At 41.4% G+C, this 18021-nt stretch overlaps 2 protein-coding genes across 3 annotated transcripts in view; both read left to right on the top strand.

Annotated features, from left to right (window-relative positions):
• Nucleotides 1–5333: 5333 nt before the first annotated feature.
• The window catches only part of LOC136559617 (dual specificity protein phosphatase 13A-like), an 18847-nt gene continuing 6159 nt past the window's right edge, over nucleotides 5334–18021 (top strand). The window contains exons 1-6 of the mRNA XM_066554923.1: nucleotides 5334–5630; nucleotides 5917–6134; nucleotides 6858–7078; nucleotides 9910–9963; nucleotides 10490–10572; nucleotides 11400–11577. Of these exons, the coding sequence (XP_066411020.1) occupies nucleotides 5470–5630; nucleotides 5917–6134; nucleotides 6858–7078; nucleotides 9910–9963; nucleotides 10490–10572; nucleotides 11400–11577 (915 nt within the window). The 5' untranslated portion in view covers nucleotides 5334–5469. The remainder of the gene's footprint in view (nucleotides 5631–5916; nucleotides 6135–6857; nucleotides 7079–9909; nucleotides 9964–10489; nucleotides 10573–11399; nucleotides 11578–18021) is intronic.
• Nucleotides 10143–18021, top strand: part of LOC136559294 (dual specificity protein phosphatase 13B-like) — a 23683-nt gene continuing 15804 nt past the window's right edge. Inside the window, exons 1-2 of one of the 2 annotated variants that reach the window (XM_066554390.1) lie at nucleotides 10143–10572; nucleotides 16195–16223. The gene's annotated coding sequence lies outside the window, so the exon portion shown is untranslated. Of the gene's footprint in view, nucleotides 10573–16194; nucleotides 16224–16314; nucleotides 16398–18021 lie in introns of those variants that run through there. The other variant, XM_066554389.1, reaches the window with a different exon arrangement.

Below are 18021 nucleotides of genomic sequence, written 5' to 3'. Positions count from 1 at the left end.
GGGAGGGACGCGGTGGAAGGACGGGGCCCCTGCCAGGAGGGGCTTCGGTCTGTGCCCGAGGCTTGGAATCGGTGGATCGGTCAATATCGCCATCCTTCAACTCAAAGCATACACCAGGACAGAATAACAGAGGAAACTTATAGGGCCCTCGTACTGTCAGGCCTCATAGCAGGCAGTCATTAAAAAACATTTCAGTTGCACCATTGTTCTTTCCTGATGTCTGTATAAAAAGAATAAAACTGGCTGTCCGCACTTGGCCGACAGCACTGAGTCATTTATGCGCGGAGATGTAAAGCACAGATGTGAACAGCACACATGACTTAGGAAAGCTTCAGCAAGGCGCCGTAACTTCGGGAGTTCCATAGCCTACAAACAGCACAGGTGGAGGCGATAGAAGGAGACAGACACACGAGAAGCAAATTGCTCCAGAAATAAATTTATTTTGGATACCAACTGTCTGGGGTAGCTGCCAGCCCTTTGCAACTGTTTGAGTAACAGTCAGAATTTGTTTTGTTGATGATGTAATTACTATGAGGTCCAAAACAATCTTAAGTTGTAGCTTCAGTTGAAATAAAAAGGAGGTGGCAGTGTATCCATGAAGTTAAGGACACTGCCTTTTTGCCTTTTCAGAGAAAGTGGCCTTGAGATCCTTGTTCTAAAAAAAAGAAAAAAAATGTATTGCAAAGTTTATATGCTGCTAATAGTGAAACAAGAAAATTTGCACTTCAAAATTCTTCAAAGCTAAGTCAATTTGTCGAATCATCAAGAAATCCTATGCAAATATGCACTCTTGTGCTCTCTCAAGTGTAATGGACTGTCTATCTACCAGATATTCAGAAGAAAAATTGTGAAGAACATCTCTCAGAAGGCGTGAGAACATCTCCTCCTTTCCACAAGCCTTGGTTCAAAGATGCTTATCTCTGTGCAGTCTGTTCTGTCCTGCTTTTGTTTTTTACACTAAATGATGTGTAGTTTCCCAAAATGAGTTGTTGAAGTTGGAGGGTGTGTTCCTCTGTTTTTTCCAGTTTAGCAGCATCTGCAAACAATGTAGGAATCAAGTGCAATTTCAGTCCTCACAATGTTTTCCTTCTTTGCCGTTAAGGCACTAGATGAAAAACTGACAAATCTGAATTCATCAGTGACAAACACATACATGTAAATCTGAAAAAAATCAAATGGACCTTGTCTTCCTGTTTATAATGGATCAATTAATAAAGCTGGTTGAAAATTGAAGTAATTTTGCTTACTCCAGTATTTTTTCTTACTTACACATATTTATATTCAAAAACCCCTAGCATGTATCTGACAAGGAAAACAAAATTACAGGAGAGCAAGGCAAGTAAGTTGAACGAGATTTTGTGCTTCTCTATTTGTGTGCATTCTCTACTGTTTTTGACATGAATTTTTCTCCACCAACTGCCAGTCAATCACAACTTTTTGCACACTTCCAAGTGCCAAGTTGGTACAATCTACAATACATGGCTGCATTTGCTTCTATCTGAACAACTGGTTTAAACCAAAAATGTAAAAATAAGCACAAACTAAAACTAAAAATTGCTGCAAAAACAACTGTAGCAGGCTACGGAGCTGTCGTATCATGGAATAGGTCACTGAGACAGCCTTAAGCCCGTGCCCTGAAGCTAGCTCACCATTTGGAATCTCATTCTTTTCATGAGAGGTACCAGGAAACTGCTGCTTTGTTCACCGTGCTATGCCTTTGTTGTTTTATTTTACGTATAAACATGCACTAGGGTCTACCAGCTCACCAGATTCCAGGAAGGAAACAAAAACGGAAGCAGAAGTTTCCTAACCCTGTTTCCCTGTGCTGTAGCAAAACCAGCAATCCACCTAAATGTTACATTTGAAATTCAGTCTCCAGACTTTAGAAGTCTGGGTTGGAAAATGAGCTGTATTTAGACATGCATGTTACTCCAGGACTATGGAGTAACATAGTCCTAAGGTGTGTTATTCCAGCAACAGATTTCCATGCAGGGAACCCCTGGCCAAGAGCTGCATCCAGAGCAAAGGTGAAGCAGACAGACAGACAGACACATACAGAGTGGAGACCAGCCGCGGCCTGGCCGTGGAGGCTGCTGGGCTGGTTTGCAGGAGCGATTTGCCCAGTGACAGGACAAGGAGTAACGACCATAAGCAAAGGCACAAGAAGTTCCACCTCAACACAAGGAAGAGCATCTTTATGTGGAGGTTGGAACAGGCTACCCAGGGAGAGCATGGAGTCTCCTCTAGACACATTCCAAATGCACCTGAATGGTTCCAGTGTCACCTGCTCTAGGTGACCCTGCCTTGGCAGGGAGGTTGGACTGGATGATCTCCAGGGATCCCTTCCAACTCTAATTAATCTCTGATTCTGTGAACCTCAGCACTGGAAAAAGGCTTGATGGTCAGTTTCTATCTCAAGTTATCACTGCTAAAGGCATTTTTCTGCTCTAATTTCATAATCTAGCAAATATTTTGAAAATTACTAAATAAGCTTGCACAGAAAAGTAATAGAACGTAATTTAAAACTTGTAACACTTAGATATGTAATAGCTGCTTAGTTGTTGCACTTCAAAACTGAAAACTACTTCTCCGTGCTAACATTTGATGCTCTTTAAAAGGGTGAATTATCTAAATAGTTGGTGCTTTATTTAACAGAAATTTCCAATAAACCTCATTCTGTCACTTTGGCTTACGCCACTTCATGCCATGTGACATGAAGGCATTGATATAAGTTTGGCAGGCAGTGCCAGTACTGACTAGTCAGTTTGAGAATTTATGACAAATTATATGCTACTGATATTTTTAAAACAACTGTGGATTGCCAAGGAAAAAAAGAATTTTAAATGTGTAATAACACTGATGTATCTTTAGATTGAAAGCAATTTATTCAATTCAAATAGTTATATTGATTTAATGTTCAGGCTGACAATGCAATAAAAGAAAGGAAATTTATATTGAAAATTCCCAACTAGCTTAGGTTACAATATATTATAGAGCAAAGGAAAATTCAATATGTTAATGTAATGGGCTTTTTTTCATTTTTTAAAACATTGTCATTAAGTAATATTTTTAGCATTTAATAATTTGAAATAATCTATCTCAAACATTAAGGACCTACACAGAAAAAAAAGGGCGTCCACTGAACAGAGAATTAATTGCTTATGAAAATTCTTATTCAGCAAAGAATACAACATGGCAAGGGGGGGGGGTATCTTTCACTAGAAGTGCTAGTTGTTTTAAATAATGTTTTTTCCTTTTTCTGGGTTTGGGGTGGGGTTTTTGGTAATCTCATTTTTCTACAGATCAAGTCCTGCCTTATAATTTCTCCACAATCTCTGTACTTCAGTCAAAGCACACTTTGGTCAGGCATGTGTGAACTTTCACACATCTATTTTATATTCAAATGTCTTAATTCTGTAATGGATGAATAAGAGATTGAATGCCTAAGGACTAATCAAATCAGTGAACCATAATCATTTTTGTAAGACAGAAAACAAGCTTATTAGAAGAGAATAATAAAGGAAAAAGGAAAAAGAATAAACTCCATATCCTCAGTAGACAAAATTGTTCCATGTGTTAAAGTACTTTGTTCTGGATCACCAGAAAATGTGTCTCACTTATTCACTTAGTGTTGCTCAAAATGTACCAAAGTTCAAGTACTTCTCTTCTTCTTCAGTAGTTTACCATCCCAAAAATCAAATCCTGAAAACAGTGAGTGAAATGAGAAGAACCCTTCTGCAGCTGGAGATACTGTATCTATGAAATCCTATCTAACTGAACTGTCATACTGTAACATTTTCACTGTAAAAGCTGCCGTCTTTCAGGGTATGTGAAAGGAGTCTGATTTTGCCTCTTTTTTCTTCAGTAGAGAGATGGCATGGCATCAGTTAGAACTGATATGGATATTTCCAAAGGAAGAAATAGAAGATCCACCATGAATTTCCTGTTTTCAACTGCTGTGCATTTTCCTGGCAATGCCATACCACGAGCTGCTAGAGCACTCCATGGCAATTTACACTGCTGCCACCTAATACATTATTAGCCAGGAACTGTTTGATTTAGATTATTGCACCAAGTGCTACCTTCTAAGCAATCACAAAGGCACAGTCTGGTTAGAATGATGTTCGTTGCATGTTCCAAGATTAGGCATGCATTAATTTCAGCTAAAACAGCAGCTGTTTAATGTTCATATATAATTGCACACAAATGTTTGGTTTGGAGTTGCCCAGCATTCAAACTGCCAGAAGAACCACCAAATGACTGGAATCACAAAAAGTGCTTCCTGCACAGAGTATTAAACTTGCCTCCATTCAGTGTGTCCATATATCAGTCTGTTGCTTTCTACATCCTTTCTTAGCAGATGTTGAAAGGGCCAGAAAAGAAGCACAGATGTAGAGAGGCAAATCCATCATAGTATATCAATGCATATGGAATGAAGGTGGCTCAGACCTGACCAAGAATTCCTTCTATTCATGACCTTTTTTTCTACAGGGGAAACTCTTAGCAACAAGCTTCTCCTCTTGGGTCACCTTCTCTCCTGGATTGCTAGTCTTACTGAGGAAAAGCATCACAATTTCTTTTGTTCTACCTTGTAGCTTGACTGACAATTTTGCAGCCCCTGCTAGGAGTCATCCTGCAGAAGCATAGGCACTGCTGGACTTGAAAAGACCCACTAATACAATTTCATATATACTGTGTCTCCAATTTATGGCTGGCCAGACTGTCCTATGTAAACTAACTCACTGGCTTACAAGTTTCACCTGACAACCATTACACTCCTGGCTTTTGTTCTCTTTTCAACAGAAGAGGGAGGTATCATGCAATGTATGGCAGGTGTACTGTATTAACCCAATGAAGGACTGCAATAGAAAATATTAAAAATATAAAGTACACTTATGTCAGATAATTTCACTTTGTGAAAAATAGTAGCTTCAAGAAATAAATTTCCCTAGATTATCAGTGACAGGCAAGGCATCATCATCATCCACTTGGTATTTAACCTCCTGGTGAAATACCTGCTGATGTATTTCTGACCCTTTCACCTCAGACTAAATGACGGACAATTGTTACTGGGACAGGTTGCTATTTTTCCTGTATCAGGTTTTAATTGCTAGTGGTGAATGCCCAGATCTCGCTGACTGCCACGGCTGTGTGGAGACGCGGCTGGGGACAGTCACACAGTGTGTGTCCTGCGGGCAGGGGCTGTGCCACACGGTGCAAGGCTGCTGTGTGCAGAACAGTGCGGCTCTGGAGACGAGCCCCGAGAGGCAGACTGGACCCAGCAATGCCCAGTTTGGTACCTGCATATGTTTGGAGCGGCTGTGGCGGTCGCGGCAGGGCAGAGGCGAGCGGCCAGCCCTGGGACAGGCATGCCTGGCTGCCCGGCACCTGCCCCAGCCCGTCTCGCAGCGCCCCTGTGCCCTTCCTCCGGCCGGCGGGAGGGAGCGGCGTCTCGCCCTGGATCGCAGCATGGCTGGGGCAGGGGCGCCGGACAGCCAGGACCCTGAAGGCGCTGGGACATGCCCGGAGGATGTCCCTTCCCTCAAGGAAATCGAGCAGCTCCTGAACACTGGGCGGCCCTCTTGCAATCACGTTGATGAAGTATGGCCTAATCTCTTCCTAGGGGACCTGTAAGTACGGGTTTATGACACACCTCTGTCATACCTTCTGTTAGTATGCCTCATGGGTGCGGCTTTAGACAGCTCATAGTTTTGTTAATTGCTGTCGTCTACGCTGCAGACAGCACGATTTCCGAGATAAAATTATGACTAAGCTGGTATTCCCTTCTCCATTAGCCCTTAGAATCGATGATGCATAGGCTGGTGCTCCAGCAGTGGTTTGGGAGATGAAATCTCAGTGCTTCTGCTCTGTGAATATCACTGCACCCATCTTGATTTGTCTTTGTCTTTTCCTTAGAGTAACAGCAAACAATAGATTTGTTTTGTGGAAGATGGGTGTGACCCATGTTTTAAATGCTGCCCATGGCACATCATACAGCCACGGAGGCCAGGACTTTTATGGAACAACCATTGATTATTATGGTGTACCAGCCCATGACCTGCCAAGCTTTGATATCAGCCAGTTCTTTTTCTCTGCTGCACAATTTATCCACAATGCCTTGAACACACCAGGAGGTATGAAATTATTGTTGGTCACATTTTGATGCGAGTCAGCAACCTCATGTAACAGGTCAGCTCCACAAAGCTCAGTGGTGGACAAGTCACTACATGGTGTCCTGCCAGGTGCTGGTCACCTGTACGGTGGGTGGCAGGAGAAGGGAGTGCTGTGTATGTGTGTATAGCTCTGACTAGGTCCCAAAGAGCTGATGTGACAAAACAGATGAACTGTGCAGGAGAGAGCCTGGGGAGGAGAGAGAAAATTATTTGGAAGGTAAAGCTCATTCAAAAGGGGAGAAGCAAAAACATGCATTGGAAATGGACACCCTCTTTTGAGACCATCTTATTGCAAGAACAAATGAATAAAAAGATTAATGTCCTGATTTCTTCAATCACCTGTATAAAGAGGTTCGTATGTTGCAGATGAGTTTCTTGTGTGAACAGAGCCTGCAAGGCTGGGCCTCCAAGAAGCAGATTTTAGCATTCTTCCTTCCTTTAGCCAGCCTGCTAAAACTAAGGGGTCTTCTTTTCCTCATGGTCAAAACAGAACAGCTTCATTACTCTAAGAGGGTTTTCTTTCATTTACCAGTATTTCTGAGATCAGTTTGGGGTCTCAGGGTGTTTCTCATACATAATTAGAAGTTCACGTGATTTATCAGAAGAGAAAAACATTTAAATTAAACTTCATCCACTGTACTGCTTCTCTTGATGGTTGTATTTTCTTTTTTTTTTTTTTACTAGCCAAAATATTGGTACATTGTGCAGTTGGAGTAAGCAGATCAGCTTCTCTAGTCCTAGCATATCTTATGATAAATCACCACCTCCCACTAGTTGAAGCCATTAAGACAGTGAAGGAGCATCGATGGATTTCACCCAACCGTGGTTTTCTGAAGCACCTGCGAAACCTGGATGCTCAGCTACGGCAAAGGAAGGACTGGAACAAAGGAAGAACTGCTGAACAGGCAAGCCCATCTGCACTCACTTGACTGAGTTTCACCCTTCAGAGCAGCTGTGCACATACAACTTCCCATGATCAGTGCACACTACAAAAATGAAGAGAATTATGCACAGACATAAAAGGCCAAGAGAATGATAGATGGATTAATTCTGTTAGCTCAGTTCCTCCAAAACCAGCACAGCCAACAGCAGCACCATAACCACTGCACAGGGTGGAACTGCTGTGCCTTGAGTGGTGCTACTGGATGAACCCACTGAAGTGGTTAAGACAGACCAAGTTTGTCCCTGGTTTCTGCTCATGCCAGAGCCAAGTTCAATATTTGCATCTAGCTGTAAAGGATGTTTGAGGCCCCGTTACTTGGGAGTGTAACATAATAATCTTTCTCAGTTTGGTTACAGTTCTCACATGGATGTTCTCCTAAGAAAAAATTAGTGTTTCAGTTTCAGGCCTGATGATGTGACAAGGACAGTTTATTAAGAGCCCAGGCACTCCTACAGAAATGTTCCTCTATTTCTGGTCTGCTAAATATTATGGTGCGTCAGCCACAAGACCCACACCATCAGAATAAATGTTTGTGATACTTCTGCAGCCTGGGTCAGCAAGCCCCACGAGTCTTTTCTTGTTAAATGTGTTTTCAAAAAGATAATGTATATCATGTAGTATATTGAGGATGTTAAAGACTATGTCATGTCTTCAAAGCATTTTGTAAGTTGGACTCCTCAGTTCTCTTACACTCCAAATTATCCCAAATCAGTTCTGTGTCAGTGGCTTTGGATCACCTGTGGTTTAATATCAGGTAGACATTTAGCTTACATCAGTGGCTTGGCCTAATTGATACAAATTAGTTTTAAGATGTTTTATGGATGTCAGTTTTCATGTCACCAGTTAATCAGTACTTAAACCAATGTGATTTTTAATACAGCAACAGCATTTGAAATTCATGCTACCACTCTGCCTTAAAATTAGCTTGTTACCTTGTGGTGAACCATGAAGTGATAATCAAATTTGGTTTTGCCCTTTGCTGCTGGTTGGATTTATTGATTAGTTGACCTTAAAAGATTCCCTAACAGATTAAGTAAATACATTTCTGCTTGCTTGTTTGCATTTGAAGCATCAGTTCTGATTTTATTCTCTGCTGTAAGAGACTTGCAAGGCTATTAGAAGACTAATATAATGGTGACTTGGGAGCTGAACCTCTTCCTTTCCAGACCACATTTCCTTATTCATTCTTTTAGAGGTTATGACATGAATGCTGATTCTGCCTAGCATTTAGGAGAATGTAGAAATCCCTCCATATTTCACTGTACACAAGTGCTTTGCAAAATAAGCACATTTAAGATCCTTTCAGACATCAGTTTGACTATTGAGATTTTCCTAAACGTTGCAAAAGAGCTCCACTTATCAGAAAAAGATCAAATAGGAAATCACATTTAAAACCCAACAGTGCTAGGACAATCTTTATACCTCACAAAGCAGCAGAGCAGTGGAGGAGGAGCTTTGTTTGCTTTGAAGTTCACCATAAAAATTAATAGGTATTTATAGGAGTTAATATTTCATTGTAATTTATACTTCATTCACATTACAGTAGGTTTTAGTCTGGAAACCTTTTGAATACACAGCATTGAAAAATCTGAAATTCATGTGAGTGAAATAATGCATCTTAATGGCTTTAGGCTGGACAAAATTAGACACATGTGAGCAAGATTAATGGAATCCTCCCATCAGGATAATGTTTTGCATGCCTCTGAGCATCTGTCCTACAAAGCCACAGCTGTGAAAGCTGCTTCTGTTGTAAATTAGTACCTGCTCTTGAAGATACTGCTCATCCTGGGAGAGTATTGTTTCACCAGGGGCAGGGAAGGGAAGAGCACAGAGTGAAGCTGAGTCTTTCGGGCATCCGTGCCACCAATGGCATGGTAGTGATCTTGTAAGCACGACTTACTTACCTCAGTGGAAGGAATGAATTAGGTAGAAACTTTTTTCAAGGGCATTGTCAAGACACAGAAGTGCTTTTAATCTGTGGCGTCAGTGTTGCTTATATTTCCTGCCTGCATTGTGTCTTTATATACAGATTTACTTTGAGTGCACATTTGTGCTGGGGAAAAGCTTCCAGTCAACATAAGCAAAAGCAGAAGAATAGTCCTGTAACTTCTTAAAACAGAAAGCATTGTCTGCTGCAATGTGCTAAGAGGAAAAGGACCTCCTCATCTGTCAATTACACTATCCATAATTCACGTCATGATGTGACATGACATTAGTACTTCACTGCTTTCCACTATCAGCAGAAAAACTTGTATTTTGAATGTTAGTTTGGCAAGTTATATTAAGGAACCAAAATGAAGGAAAAATACTGCCTTCCCAGTGGCACTTCATTCAGAAAATACACATTTGTCAAGAGGGTCTACACAACCTGGGAGAAGGTGCAAGTGAAAGGAACTGTCCCCACTACAGCTCTGGCAGACTTAAATCTGCTTACAGCAATCACAAAACCAGTGTCACCTGAAGGAACCCATGTAGAGTTCCAGCGAAAACGTCTCTTCATTTTATTTTCCAGTACAAGAACCGAGGGCATCAGATGAAGTCAGTAGAAATCAGGTCTGAAAGAAAGGGAGGGGTTTACATGAGCTGTGTAACACTTGCCACAGGGTGCTGCAGAGAGTAAAAGCCTATAGACATTCAAGTGGAAATGTTTGAGGGACAGAAATCCATTCAGGGTTACCAAATACTTAGAAACTCCATCCAGATCAGCAAGCTCATAAACTGCAGCTGGAAGCTGGGAGAGTGTTATTATACACACAGATATAATTCATGCTTGTGTGTTCTTACATTCTGTAGGCATTCACTTTCAGCCACAGTCAAGCACAAGACAGTGGGCTTGGTGAACCTTGGGTAAGGCCCAGAACCAGTGTTCTCATGGTGTTTATTTTGAACTCGCCCTCAAGCTGTGCTGTCCCCTCTTTCCTGGTAGCTTATTATTAGAACTGGGTCACATGAGGCACTTGGGACTGCGTCTCGGTTGCACTGACATTTCTTTCACAGGGAAAGCTCTGTGCTGGCAGGAACAGCACCATAGCTTATGTCAGGATGGGAGTAGCATTTTTTTGCATAAGATTCACTTAAAGCAGAAGGTTCATTTTTCTGGCTGTTCCCCATTGCATCAGGGAGATACTGCTGAGCTAATCCAGGGAGGCGTCAAGGCGCGAGCTGTATTTAGAGTCAGCCACCTGCTTGGGAAAATCAAGCTGCAGAAGGAGCCTGCTTCAGCAAAACCCTCCCTGTGCATTCCACAGCAGCGGCTGCCAGCAGGCCCTCCCTCCTCTGCCTGACTCTGCATGAGGCCTCCAAAGGGGTCAGCACCTGAAGACAGACCCTGTCAGCCCAGGAGTGCTCTGAGCCTGGCACTCCCTCTGCCCAGGAACTGCCAGATATTTTGGACAGCTGCAAGGTGGAATTAAATCACGTGGGTGAAGAGTGGCCTAATCTCTACATAGGCAATATGTAAGTGTTATTTGAGGCTGAGCTGTTCTGAAGGGCTGGGGAATACAGTGCTCATTAACATATGCTGTCCAACTTTATATAATTAGCATTGGTAAATTTCATTGCCTTAAAATAGACAAGATTAGCACAGAAGAAAGCAAAAGGACTATCCATTAAAGAAAGAACCTACTGCACAGAAAAACAATTAAAAAGAAAATTCGACTCTCTTTATTGCTTTGTATTAATTTATAATTGTGCAACATACGGATTTTATAAATGCTACAGCATTTACCATACAAAGCACAAGACAGGCTCATGATCCTAAGCAGCCTTAAAATTGAACAATTGGTTTTTACCTTTTTTGGTGTAATTTTAACTAGAATGGAATTTTCACATTAAAAAATATTCTGATTTTGGCTGTTTATAAGACAACTTGATTTGCAGTTAAAATTTTGACAAATCTATGGATATTCTGAATGACAGCAGACTTCACTATTTCTGAAAACTGTGCAGATGGGTGTTTCACTCTGAAGATAGAGAAAGCATGCAGTTATCTGCACTCAACAGACCTAGGGCCCAGTGTTATGCCAAAACAAGGGTTGTTTCACCATCATCAGGTTGCAAACTTGTTGAAATATCTAGAAATTACAATAATCCCTACAGGAGAGAAACAGGGGATACTAAAAACCCTGCTGATTGCTCACTGATTACAGCTAAAGTGGCCATTCTTCTAGCTATGAAACAGCAAAGCCAAAAAATGAGCTAGGTGACATTGGGGATATAATCTGCATTTACAAAACTTAGTTGTACAGATTGTCGCCTGCTTCCTGATGTGCCTGCACTTGCAGGCAGGAGCGTGGCAGCCGGCAGGTGGCCCTGTGCCACCCTGTGCGGGTGGGGACAGCCAGCAGCACGGGGCCCTGGTCGGAACCTGGCTGTGCTCAGGCAGAAGCCACAGCGATGTGCAGCGCTTCGCTGAACTCCTGCCTTGGCCAGGAGAGTGCGAAACCGACCCTTGCCTTTCCGGTTAAGCCTTGTAACTACACTTGGAAATTAACTCTTTTACTTATTAGAACCATGTGCAGAAACAGGGATTTGTAGAATTGAGCCTGACAGGTAGTACAGGCAAAGATTTAACACAAACATCACTGACATGGTGTTCTCTTAACAGCAACATTTGATTGTAGACAGCCTTTTATGTGCAGTTTCAAGACCTCCTTTTAATGCCTGTGAATATACATGTTCCAAACTACTCTTGAATGTTTCTTTCAATCACATTCTGTCTTGTAGGGGGAAAGAAATGGTAGAGAATATAAAGAAAAAATATATAGATAACAACAGTGTGTATGTGTAGTAAGGAGAAGATGAACTTTGATAACATTCAGCTAACAGAAATAAAAATGTAAACAGGTTTGTTAATGGAACAGCTGATCACTAATATCAGCTTAAATACAAGTTACAGACTCCAAACAGTGAAAGTTGAACAAGTAGAGATTGAATTTTCTCGATTGTGCCAACATCAATAAAACAAATAGGAACAACACCTGAGAATGAGGTTTCATGGGCTCTTCATGAGATAGGAATGGAGAGAGTATTTGCATTTAGGGCCCAACCCAGTACTCAGTGAAGTTAATAAACAATGGATGTTTCTGTTACTGAGCAAACCCATGCCAGCATCAGGACTTGTGCCAGAGCTAAAAGAACCCAGGGCAGTACCATATATTGTCACTTGTTTCTGTGGAACCATTTATGTGCAGTTTCTGAGCAGCTACTTGGAAATCAAAGATCAATCTAGAATTAATGCTGTATTTTATAAGAAATATTTCTCTGTATGCCTTTATCAGAAATCTGATGTTCAGCATCTTTAAACAAGTTAAATATATCATAAAATAAAGTAAGGGCAGCTGACTTAACATGATGACTTTCATCCTGGAGGACTTTGAAGTTGTCAACAAACTGATTATTAAATATTTGTCTGGCTATCAGCCATTGCTGATATACAAGGCCAAGGCCAAGACCCTTTGGGTTTAAAGGTACAATGTTTTCTGAAGTGCTATATAAGCAGCTGAGGGCACAATATGTAAAATATCCTGCAGAAGTCAAACTTTATGCTGATCTTAAGCAGGTGGGTTTATTAACTGGAGTTTAACTGGATCAGCAAAGCTAATATCACTTCAGCAAAGAAACATTGTACAGTTACAACCTATGCTAAAATCTCAGTGTGTTCAACATGCATGTTTCAAATCCAGTTGTAGAGCTATCTCCTGAGGTGAATTTTAGTAGGGTGTTTGGGCTAGCAGTCCTCAATGTGATTGTGGCCAACTGAAGTCAGTAAAACTTGTTAAACTTATTTCATTTCAGAAGTGAAATAACTTGGAATTCTGCATTTCCAGATTTGAGTATATACAGAAATTGCAACCTTGTATCATTCTTCTACTACTTTACTTTTTCTTACACTTCTCAAAGGGGAAAAAATGTCTCAGAGTGTGGTGGGCACTGGGCTCTACAGACAGGAATACATTACAAGGCAACAAGATAACTAGAGCTACTTGCAATCATGAGCTTTCATAAGCGGACACAATTGACTTTGACCTTGTTGCACATTTCTGTACATTCCGTGTGCATTAACAAGGGCAAATGGCGAATCCCTGTCCCAAAGGTAAACTGCTGCTCTTACACAGCGCTCACATTAAGCAATCACAAATTACTTTAGCAGCATTAACTAAATGTCACTCAACCACTCAGGTAAGCCTAATTATCCACTTGCAGACATTGTCTTCATTGGCACATGGGAAAACAGCAGGATCCTGAGAGATTAGGAGTGACCAACAAAACCATATCCACATCAGTGGCAAGGATCACACATGGTGTACTAGTAATCATCAGAATGTATCTTCTGTCACAGGAGAGAAAAAAGAAAAACAATTATAAAAGGGAAGACAGTTTTGAGCTCTCAGTCAGAAATCACAATTTTTTTCAGTTTTTCTGTATTGATTTGTCAGAATGCACAACAAAAATAACTAAAAATAGTTACTTCCTCATTTGAGAAATAGCCAAAAGCTGCAAAGAGCTATTGCAGAGACATGCCAGTTGGCCATTTACAAAGCCTCATGCCATGTGTTTTCCTCTGTTTCTGGACTCAGATCTCTAGTAACAAAAAGCAGTTCTTGATTTATGAAAGGGCTGTATGTAATACCCTGGAGGCTACTTTATCTCAGCTGCTGTAAATTGGATCTCTCAGAGATGAGATGAGATGCGAGTAAGGCAAAAGTACAATCTTATGCAATCTGTGACCATAGCACTGTTCCGTGCAGCCTGGAACAGCACTATGTGTATTCCTTTCTGTTTTGAAAGGAAAAATCTTTATTTGCTGTATTCTTCAAAAAAGCAGATCTGCTTCCTTTATGCTGGCTTGCCCTATGATATTCTGCCACTGTCCTCTAGGCAATGCTATCCAAAGAGTTACCCAGTCGTGAGCAATTCCATCAAGCTGCAGGATCTACATACTGAACTCAGATACAGTATACACCTATGTAAACTCTAAACTCATGAAATTAAAAGAACACAAAGCGACAAAGAGAAATGTCAGACAAACAATCTGAATATGAGATAAAGATGAAAGGAACATGACCTAAAGCTTTAACATCAAATCTATTTTTCCTCTCTGTTTAGGGTATAGAATATTTCTGAATTTTGCATGTTCCTTTCATTCTTCAATCTGTTTGTTAAATGAAGGCAGCAAATATGCTAGGTACTCCTCTGGGATACATTCCTAATTTGCTGTCCATTCTGCTCATTAAAACTCTCAAAACTCAACTCCAAGAGAAAATAGGCCCCTGTTTAAAATTAAAGCTCTTAAGTATATCCCTGGACACAAAAAGATGCTAACCTGTTTCGCTGATTTGGATCAGCAAATGAAAAGGGGAAAATATTGCCCAGCCTGTAAAAGTCACCCAGATGGGAGACAGTTTTCTCACCCTGCTGACAATAGATGCTCAATGGCTGAGGACTTCCCAGAAGTAACTTCTTCCTGCCATGCCCTCTGCCCAGCTCTGTCCCAGCTTCATGGACCTGAGAGTTATTGCAAATACAATAAATTTTCAGCCATAAATTAGACATTTCTCTCTTGCTCAGAATTTCCCATTCCCACCAAAATTCTTATTACTTGAGCATTGCTGTGCCTGTAGCACTTGTGAACATGGAAAGAGACAAGTTATTTAATTTTAATGGAATATTTCATAAATGAACTGCTCTTTAAAGCCTATTCTGCTGGCTCAGAAGGCAGATTTCTCCCAGTACCCTGTTTTATGTCAATGTCTTGCCGAGGAGAGGGGACTGTCAAGAAAAAATTGAAACTTTTTTTGAACTGTTGAAATGACTACCCAAATTTGCATACTAAGATAGACCACCCCAGGGCAGTTCTCATCTTGGAGCATTTGTTTGGAAAATAAATTGTAGTTTTAGAGTGAAGTCCTAAACATGAAGAGGTAAAATACCTGGGGAAAGTTGCTGGTGGCAATTCAGCATCTCAGCAGAATTCCATAGCATTTGCCCAGAGTTCTCTTGCCACATGCATGCATTTCTGGAGAAGGTAATGCAGTGCTGCATCAGAACACCAAAGCTGGGGCCACACCAGTCCTTGTGGAAACTCCCACCCCAAACCAGCAGTGTAACCCAGGGGTGAGCTTGCCCTCCTGTTTCCAAAAGGAGACGTGTGCCAAGGACAGTATGGCCTAAGAGGCACGCACTGCTGGCAGGCTCTCAAGTGTCAAAATAGAGCCGGCACTGCCAGCCACACAGATCCTGCACTTCGCAGGCAGCACACAGACAAGGAAAACAATCCAGTTGTTGGGTGGAAAAAGCGGCTTCCCAGGATTGCTCTGACCATGGTGTGATTGTGATCAATCCACATTGGCAAGTATCACCTTTCCATGTGTGTTTCGCCTCCCGCAGGCTGCCTGCGGAGAGCAGCCCGGGCAGGCTGATGCATGCTTGTTATTGCCGGCGTAAATATCTCTGCCTTGTGCTATTGTGGCACAAAGCAGCTGGACCATTTGAAAATCATTTAAAAAGCACTATAAAATTAGGGCTCCAGTGCTCTTATTTTATGGCTTTCACGAGCAGCCATTGCCTAGAGAGAAATTATCCTCTTTATTTTCAAGGCTAAAGGTTCTTTTAACATTCATCAAAATCAAAGTGCACCCTTGGTAACACATAGAGCTGTTACTTATTTAGTACAGACTCTACTTTCTGCATAATATCACATTTGAGATCTCAGTTCTTCATATACAACTCATTTCATTGTGTCTGCTGTTGTTTTCACCAAGTGAATTTGCACAGTTTCAAGAGAGGCTGGATGATGCCCTGAAACATATTCTTTCCATAATTCTTCTTTTTTTTTTTTTTAATGGTTAGAACAACAGCCTGGAGTGTTTTTGTTCTGATCTTTCTATAAAAATGTCCAATTACCTTTAAGCAATGGATTTGCACAGACCAATTAAGCACTGTAAGTGGAAGATTTTCAAGGGCAGAAATAATACTTAGGTGCATAACCTGATAGACTCACTTTAAAACATCTCTTCCCTGTATAGATTAAAAATCTGTCTTTAATAATTTTATTTTTTTGCATTCTTGTTTTCACAGACAGTTTCTTTACCAAACTGAAGAAAACGGTGAGTGAACCAAAGCAGCATGAAAAAATGCAAACAGTACAAAAAGAAAGCCATTTCTTTTAGAAAAAAAACCCCACAGCTGTATCAACCATACTTACAGCTCATCTCTGAAGGGCTTAGGAAGAGACGCTGCATGAAAGCATCCATTGGCCTCAAAGGTGGCAAGTGGGAATGGTAAGGCCCTGCACATGCTCTGTGCTGCAGCTTAAGAGAACCACTGTGTGCCCTCTGTTGTTTAACCTGCCTTACATTTCTGTAAGAGATTGGTCAACTTATTATCCAGACATCAAATACAGACTGAAGATAAAAATTTACAAAGTCATAACCTTAGCTCTGTTCTCATGGTTCCCTCTTTGGCCAGGATTTTGTCTTTATGTTCTCTGGGGACTTGCAGGCTCATTCCTGTGCCAAAAGGGAGCACTCTTTCAGATCCCTACAAGGAGGGTGTTGGGTGCTGATAGATCCTGCTGTGAAACCATGTGTAGCCACACAGAGCAGTTGTAAAGTCAAGATGCACCATCCTGCCTGGAAGGGATGTAACCAGGCAGAAGGCAAGGCTGCCTGTGTGCAAGGGGAGCTCCATCACCATACCAGCACCTCTGAGAGCAGAGGGAGTTTGAGTTTTTAATGACAGACGTTTTGCCTGTCATCACCCAGTCCGTGATCCATCAAGGGAATGGTTAATCTAATAGAGGGATGGGATGAAGTTAATTGGTAATCACTATTGCTTATGACCCTAGAAAGGCAGAAAATGGGACAGGCATGACAGACATCTTTATGGAATAAGGAGGTGGGACAGACATTAAGTAAGTCAGGATAAGAAAAGCACCTCAGCTCTGTGACACATTTTTCTGTTCCAACAGTCAGCAGCCACCTTTCCTGTGTGTGACAGTCCCAGAAATAGAGAGAAGGGCCCAATTAAGCTCACATAGCTATGGGCCCCTGCATTTCAGATCAGATTAGATCTTTTGGGTTAAGACTGACCCATCCAATCTCAGCCCTTACTTGTGGCAATAGTGAAAAGTTGCAGGAGAAGAGCAGAGGTCAGTGTAGCCTCTCAAGACCTGATCCAGCACCATGAGTGAGATGATGTCACCTGTGCAGGGGGTTCTTCCCTTTGGAGCTGACATGTACATGTGTTTGTTCCCTCTCAGGCATATACACCTTACTCAACAGAACAAAAATTAAAAACTCAGACAGAGTTTTTACCTGGTAGAATAGAATTGAAAATCCCTTAACCCATAAGAATAGAAATAGAAAATCCCTTCTACCCAGTGATTTCAAATTCCTGGACAGCCCTTACTTCATGGATAAACTACCTGTGGTGAATGGTTTCTCAGTATTGTTTTCTCTATAAAAGATAGCAAATTGACACTTGCAGTCAATGCTTTAGTGCTGAAAGGGGAGACTTTTCCTTTCCAGCACTGAAGGGGAGCAGGTGTCTAGAGAGTGTTGTTTTCTCCATACACACATATCTCCTAACACCTCAATCTGTAAAGTCTTGCTCACCTCCCATCCAGAGCAGGATTAAGCATGCCCTGGAGCTGTTTTGACCTAGATGATCAGTTGCTGAAAGCCTGGCAAAAGGACCCAGGTTGTAGGATGTCCTGCATGAGCTAAGTTCAAAGTAATTTTGTGCTCAATTTAAACTATTAATTTCAAGGAAGCTTAATTTACCTTTAAATAACAGGTGGGACCCCATAACTCAGAGGTGGACAGCCAAAGGGCAAAAGAAGGCTCCTGGATGCTGGCAGTGTTCTTGCGGTGTTGCCAGCAGCTGCAGACCTTCCATCATTTG

The sequence above is a fragment of the Molothrus aeneus genome, chromosome 8, assembly GCF_037042795.1.
Source record: "Molothrus aeneus isolate 106 chromosome 8, BPBGC_Maene_1.0, whole genome shotgun sequence".
NCBI classification, from domain to species: domain Eukaryota; kingdom Metazoa; phylum Chordata; class Aves; order Passeriformes; family Icteridae; genus Molothrus; species Molothrus aeneus.
This window is presented reverse-complemented; position numbering and strand designations above follow the sequence as displayed.